Source organism: Phalaenopsis equestris, unplaced genomic scaffold (assembly GCF_001263595.1).
Source record: "Phalaenopsis equestris unplaced genomic scaffold, ASM126359v1 Scaffold000413, whole genome shotgun sequence".
Lineage (NCBI taxonomy): Eukaryota > Viridiplantae > Streptophyta > Magnoliopsida > Asparagales > Orchidaceae > Phalaenopsis > Phalaenopsis equestris.
In genome coordinates this window covers 592,571-600,262 of record NW_018164854.1, presented here as the reverse complement: position 1 = coordinate 600,262, position 7,692 = coordinate 592,571, and the positions used below count along the sequence as shown (strand labels likewise).

The following is a 7,692-nucleotide window of genomic DNA, read 5'->3' as shown; positions in this document are numbered from 1 at the left end:
CATTAGACTCTCCTGTTTCTTAAGTTTAGAAGTATTGTATCATTGCTCTTACAAGTAGTGTAGCTTTATCTTGTTAGAGTGCATGTGGTGGATCCCCCCTAACATGCCTAGCATTGCCATAAAAGCCAAATTTTAGGTAAAAAATTTCCCATGTAGTTTATTCCAGCCAACACATTACTAGCTTCAACATAACATGGTAAACATAAAAAGTACACAGTGTCATAAATGTGCAAATGCATGAGCACATATAAATATGTTTAGTATGATAAAATTATACATCATGCTAGATATTTGTATATGTTCATGCTAGTAATAAAATGATAATAAATCTCACCTTATTATACATATCTCACTATCAAACTCCATCACCCATGTCCATTAACTATGATTGTCCTTACTTGTTAAAAATGCTACTAGATTTGTGTATGTCAGCAAGAATCTTGAGAAAAATTAATAAACTAAAAGACAAAAGTATGATCATGGGTGGCTCATGGAAAGAAGACCATAAATCACATAAGCAGAAGACCAAAGGGTTTATTTGACCGGCTACAACTCCATTAGAGCAAGACCAGGAGCCAATTGAACAAAGACTGCCAAGCTAAAGATCAATCACATAACCAAGAGAAGGAATCATTCAAACTCCCGTCCAAATATCACCAATCACCTCACAAGATTCTCTAAGGCTCTTCAGAAAACCTAAGACTCTCATCACTAAACACCCATTGAATGCTCCAAATTGATCTCATGTCAAAGGTGCAAATTATCTGTCGAATTCCGACAGTTTAGTTTCATCACAACAACATGAGTTTCTCATCCATGGTTCAACAGTCGGCAGCTGGACCAAATTAACAGATTGACTGATTCAAGCTGACCGAGCGGTCAGACAACCAAATGACCACCAGAGCCGACCAATTGCTCGACTCAATAAAATCGATCAAAAGGACCTTACCGATCAAAGGACAACCAATATCATACGGGCGAGTAATAAGATGGCAGAGTTACAGACTCTCTATTTTTTTACCTAAAATATCCAACAATTATAAAATAAAGACAAACATGCAAATGTACACTTCTTGCTCTCCTGCCTATAAAATGGATGGAGGGTCCTTTCAATAACAAAGAGCTAATCAATCACTCCAAAGAGCAAGTTGTTTACTCTGCACTCGAGCGGTCGTGGCTTTGCTTGCCTTCTTTTTTCGCCAACGAAATGATTCCTCGTGGTTAGCTCCATCCCTCTCACCACTGCCGAGCAACGCAACTCTCACTCTCCTCTCTTCGCCTCCGCCGCTCACCCCCCTCCTATTCCACCATCTCATGACATACGACTGCGCCAGCGCTGAAACCCTAGTCCATGAGGAATGCGCTGGCCGCAATTCTTCATCGACAGCGAAATCATATAATTTACCACGGTATTTATTTTTTTTTAATTTTATTTTTCATGTCTACTGATCCTCTTTTCACGCCAGATGATGACTACTTTCTTCTTCTTTTAAACTCTCAGGATTTTTCGGCAGCAATGCTGGTAGCTTTTCAAAAACATTTTCATCATGGGAGCTGGGCCTGGAGATTAAATTTATCGGAAGGAACGATCGACCTCCTCCCTTTTCTCGCAGGTCAGTTGATTGCAATATCAGGGGATTCTTCGTCATGAGGTTTGCGTTACGAACTATTGATGTTTGTTTCAATCTTTGAAAAAATTTTGTTGGCAAATGCAGCTTCTCGACGGTATTTACTAGTGTGCATGAAGAGAAACCATCCGCCGAGTATGCGAGGCGGCGGAAGCAGTCGCTGGAGACCGACTTTGGGCACATGCTTGGAATACACGGCTCCGAGACTTTGTTCGCTTACTCGCGCTTTGGTCCTTTTTTGGCGTTGTACAGGGCTGCCATTATTTCGTTCCAGGTGGTCAAGCTATCTGTTTGGCATTTCTTGTTTCAAGACACCCATAAACGAGCTGTTAAGGTATTAACTGATCCTTTTATAATCCATACATGTCAATAATCCTGGCGATGTTTTATAGTTTTTAATTGTTTTCATCTCTATGGCATACTGCATAAACGCTACCGGTATATTGTAATATCTGTTTACATAAGAAGGTGTGTTATTGTGCATCAAGCTGAGAAATGGTTATACTTTCGGTCTTTTAACTTAGAAATCCTCTCCTAGGAACTGTTGTTATTTTGTTTGATAATTTGGCCACGAGGGAAAATTTTAAACTACTTAGCTATGCTTTCATGACTAATTTTTTTGTTCCGTCAAAATGAGTTAATAAAATTTCTACCAATTTAAGATCATACCGTTGAAATTATTTTCTCTAAAGCAGTTGTTAATGTTGAGATTTGGAATAAAGTACCACACATTATTGATAGAAGGAGGGGTGTTTAAACTCAATGACAGTGAAATACAATAAATGAAAGAAATAAAACGGAATAAAATAAATAGGAAATAAATAATGATATAATAAAGAGGGAATAAAAGCTAATAACAAGTAATAAATTTAACACCCCCCTCAAGTTGAAGCATAGATGTTCGTCATGTTCAACTTAGATTTGAAGTCATCAAACGAAGGACGAGGAAGATTCTTGGTTATAGGGGTGTAAATGAGCCAAAAACGAGCGAGCCTGGGCTTAGCTCATATTTGGCTCGTTAAAAAATACCACCATTCATGTTTGACTCGTTTATATTTCAAACAAGTAAAATTTGTAGCATGTGAATCAATAATATTTATTTCCGAGCACAAGCTGTTCGCGAACAAAGAGCTGTTTTGACAATCTTAGTCACGTAGACGTAGGATGTTAAGTTCAGGAGCATGATTTAAATATTTTTATTTACATTAAAACATCAATTAAATGTAATTTAATATATTTTTATTCTATTATTTTAATTTAAAATTTTAATGATCTTTGTAGCATGTGAACCAATAATATTTTCTTGTTCTTATATCTTCAGTTTCGGAAGACCTTAATCAGGTTGGGGCCTTTCTATACTAAGGTACATCCAAGTTCCTTGAAGACAATTATCAATTCAAAATGCTAGTGGTTTACTCATTAATCCTGCCATTTAGTGGTTCAAAAGGATGATTCACATGTTTTAGCTTTTTCCTCCTATAATTCAGACAAAAGTTTTCTTTCATTTAATGAAGCTTTCATAGTGTTTTTTTTTTAAATTTAAAATGCCATCCTGAATATTTTCAATTTATGAATAACGATCACTTTTATTGAAAATTTCTCCCTGATTGAAGTTTGTCAATATCCCTGCTGCTTTGGTTGAACTCTTCTAGGCACTAGTTAAGGTTTCTCTGTCATTATTCCTCTACTAATCGATTTTAAATTGCCCTTTAGTCTTATATATTACACGTGGATAAGATAATTCTTTAGTAATACACTTGATTGGGAAAATATATAGATAGAATTGCTTACGTTTGCTATATGTAAACAAACCTGAAGTACTTATTGTTCATATTGGATTTCTTGATGATATTACGGTTTATGTGCAAAACAAGAGGATCCATGAGGCCCCGTGTCATACCTATTGAACTTTAGTTACAGTTGGCTTGTCTGAATCATGATATATCATTTTTTCTTAATGTTCTTCATAGCAGTGCAGCAGCGATTTCTTACCCATTCAGTGTTTCTCGATAGAAGCACATGTTATCTTTGTTGTAAGGATTTTATAATTTTCTAGATTGTTTCTATAAAAGCCCACCAATTCTTGGCAAAAGTAACATCTAATTTTTTTGAAGTTAATATCATATTTGAACTATTTCACTGTTAATACCTTACTTGGATGAATTATATTTCAAATGTATCTCATGTAGTTATAGAACTCCATATAGAAGGGCAACCTGTATATTTTATAGGATGATATTCTACTTCATATTCATGCCAATTAAAAGGTATCTGTACTGCAAACTTATGATTGACGATGAACTTGTTATTGTACTGCAAACTTATGATTGATGATGAACTAGCTATTGAGTTCTCTCAGTGGGAATTAATGGAAAATTAGAATTCATAAAACCAACCATAAATAGTTGGGATAAAGCTAATGAGGTTGAAGAATATGTCCGTGTGATAAAAACTTGATTTCAAGTAACAGTTCTAAGTGGATCTTTATGTCTTCATGTCTTGTTTATTTTGGTCTATTGTTCATCACCTTAGGTAGCCGCTTAAACTATATGTATAAACTATTTCATTGTTTGCATTGTTTTTCTCTAAAAATTATCAATTATTATGGTTGATCCGCACCACCTCTAGATGTTTATTTACTTAGTAAATCAAAGCAAACAGTCGGTAAATATTTCAACTTTTTTCCTTGTAGCTTGGACAAGCCCTGAGCACACGGCCTGATATCTTACCAAAGGCATACTGCCAAGAACTTTCCAAGTTACAGGTGATAGGCTTATTTCTGCGTTCTTGATTATATATGATTGTCTTATTTCTGCGTTCTCGATTTATTTTTAACTATTTCTCGTGGACATCTGCCGATCATTCACTTTTGAATGCTTGTTTGACCTGGCTACATCAGCGCAGGCATCACTACCTCAGTTGTTTTTATCTAGTTTCTGTTTGTGCCGTGCTCTCATTATTTTGAGCCATTGCTGTTAGATAAAGTTCAACTTATTCGGAATGATGGTCAACCTTTGTAAGACAATGAAATCCTCTTCAATTTTTGTCAAGGGAGACTCGAATACTTATTCGGGTGTTTGAGCTTGGTGAGGCCTTGCTGCACAGTCCCAGGGGAGTGCCTTGCTTTGATTGACAATGTTGGTTTTGAATCAAACACGCAAGATGACTAAAGTTTTTATTACAAGAAAATGACTTGAGGTAATGTAATAAAGAGATTTAGCTGTTGGAAAAAACCATGATACTTACTAGAAAAAAAAATGTATTGAATCAAAATTGGAAGGATTAAAAATAATTAAGTAGTAAATCTTAGATAAGGGCGAGTCAAGGGTGATAGAGAGGAAGAGATGGAATTCTGCAAATTTAATGATGGAGAAGAAAGCATGGATGGTGGATTTTGGAATAAATAATCATGGAAACTACTCCCTAGACTTTGCATTCTACCAAATTTGTGTAAGTCTTTCAGGTAATTTAATTACTAATAACTACTTGACAAGAATTTTGAATTAGGAGTGCTACATAATTTGTAAATAAGAACTATCTTCATGTGTATTGGGCAACCATATTTCTTAAGGGTACTTATTATTTTTTATATAACTAATCTTCCTTACAGTGATTCTCCCATTGATTCCCCTTAGTTCTTTGTGACCAAATCTTTATTAGGCTTATGAACTATCTGATACCGGAGTTGACCCAAATGACGTTTCTAAAATACTCTAAACGAGGTTACAATGAAGACTCAAAGTAAAGAGAACAATCACTCAAAGCAACGGTGCAATATACAAGCAAACACACAACACAACAAGGACGACACAAACAGACTTGACGAACAGGAAATCCAATGGGCAGAGACTGGAGGCCTGCAAGGGGTAGGGTGGAAGGGAGATAGCCTGCGGGGTAGGGAGCAAAAGTGGTGGCCTGCTGGAGCAGGGAGACAACCTGTGGGTATAGGAAGGCGGCCTGCAGGGGCAGGGAGCAGCGGCAACTTGCTGAAAGGAGTATGAAAAGCTGCGGCCTTGCTAGGAGAAGGCTGGCAACAGGTTGGAGGGTGGAAGAACCTGTGCTGCAGCAGGTTGGGGGCAGGGAGGAGGCTGGGCAGTGGCTTATAAGGGTGCAGGGAGTAGTGGCCGCCTACTGGGAGGAGTATGGAAAGCCGCAATCTTGCTGGGAGAAGGCTGACAACAGGCTGAATGGAGGAAGAAGTTGAGCTGCAACTGGTTGGGGCAGGGAGGAGGCTGGGCGGCGGCCTGCAAGGGTGCAGGGGGAAGTCAAAGGGCTGTTGGGGTTGCTGAGTAGTAGTGGAAAGTGTGGACGAATAGATAAATATCTCAATGGGATATAGCTATAGCTGAAACTCCACCTGAACCCGTGGAAACGATCACCACCTCGGACGAGAGACAACTGAAACACTACCTTGACGTAAGATACAACCCTCGAAGGAAAGTTCCAAAAGCCAAAACCTGAATTCAGATATCAAAATAAGATCACTAACTCTAAGCACATCATCGTCTATTTATAATGAGACTAGAACTTAATTTTAGGCAATACTTAAAATAAGAAAGAAGAAAGAAAGAAGAATCAAATCGAAAGAAGAATCAAATCAGGATTTCAAATTTAGGTAAGGAAATAAAGTGAGGGAAAATTAGATTTATGGAAGGTAATTAAAGGAATCAAAATTCAGATTTTGGAAAGGACTTAAAATAAGAAAGGAGAATAAAAATATAATCAGGATTTCAAATTTTAAGTAAAGATTTAAAATAGGAAAGTGCTAGGAAGGAAAGAAAGGAAATGGAAGAAAGGAGAGGAAAGGAAAGGGGGAAGAGGAAGGGGCGGCAACCCCTCTCCCTTGAGGGCTGGCCGACTCAGCCAGGTTAGACCGATTCCAGGCTTGCCCTTCCCCAAGCTCCGCGTCAGTCTTTCAGAAAGGAGAGGAAAGGAAAGGGGGAAGAGGAAGGGGAGGCAACCCCTCTCCCTTGAGGGCCGGCCGACTCAGCCAGGTTGGACCGATTCCAGGCTTGTCCTTCCCCAAGCTCCGCGTCAGTCTTTCAAGGTTGAAGGAGCTCCTTCAACCTCATTTGTTGAAGTTTCTAGTCCCTTGTTTTAAATCCTGACAACACCTGATTCCTCTTTCGATTGTTCTGCCTCCCAATGCACTTGCAAGCGTACCTCCATCTCGGTCTAATTTTGGGACTAAAAGCTCTTGCATGGTGGTGGTCATGGTGGTAGAGAATTGATTATCCCGGTCCCGCTACTCTGCTGGTAAGGGCTCATGTGTCATCGAGCTCTACCGAAAGAATTAAAATGAGACGTTTGCTATCCTTGGTGAAGGAATACATGTTTCTAAATCCTTCGTGCTGACTCTTCCAGTCATATTGCCACATTCGTCCTAACAGAAGGTGACAAACATCCATGAGAACCACCTCACACAATACCTGATGCTGCAACTGATTCTCTATTGAAAATTCTATTAGGCATTACTGGTTGATGCTGATCCTGTTTTCTTTTTTCAGCCACGTCATTGAATTTGACTGGGAAAGCCTCTGAGTTGTGAGTCCTAGTTTCTCTACCATCTGAGTGTTGTTATTCCCGTCAATGATAAAACTGCATACCTTTTTGTTCACTGTGTAGCGGGTGTGAAAAATTTTGTGGCGAAGCTAATGCGGATCGCTCGTTTCCTTAACCCGCAGAATCTGCCCAAGTACTTCTCCCTCATCTGGTGGAAAATGATGCTTCTCACCCTGCTCTTCAATTTTCTGCTCTTCGCTAACTTCTTCCACGGTGCCCAACTCGATAAAATTTACCACTTTGCGCGTCAGGCAGCTGGAGGCTATGTGCCCAAATCCATGACTTCGGAAGCATTTTCTAGCGGGCATAATAGTTAGCTTCTTATTAAGGGTGGCTTTCTCCATATCCGAACCAATTTTCTCAACTTTTTGAGTTGCGCTTCTGCTGGTGTCTCCAACTGTGGGTGGTGGCCTGGCTGATGATGGTTGCCGACTCTGCTTCTACTGGTTTTCCACTTTCAATGCTAGTGTTTGGTCATCCCCCAGTGTCCAATACGACTGTA

General features: G+C 38.9%; 1 protein-coding gene across 2 annotated transcripts in view; it reads left to right on the top strand.

Moving 5' to 3' along the window:
• The first annotated feature begins 1,131 nt into the window (after nt 1-1,131).
• LOC110027043 (uncharacterized protein slr1919) overlaps nt 1,132-7,692 on the top strand; it is a 74,231-nt gene continuing 67,670 nt past the window's right edge. Inside the window, exons 1-5 of one of the 2 annotated variants that reach the window (XM_020728309.1) lie at nt 1,132-1,409; nt 1,502-1,613; nt 1,716-1,962; nt 2,950-2,991; nt 4,321-4,392. In XM_020728309.1, coding sequence (XP_020583968.1) covers nt 1,352-1,409; nt 1,502-1,613; nt 1,716-1,962; nt 2,950-2,991; nt 4,321-4,392 — 531 coding nt within the window. In that variant the 5' untranslated portion in view covers nt 1,132-1,351. The remainder of the gene's footprint in view (nt 1,410-1,501; nt 1,614-1,715; nt 1,963-2,949; nt 2,992-4,320; nt 4,393-7,692) is intronic. The other variant, XM_020728310.1, reaches the window with a different exon arrangement.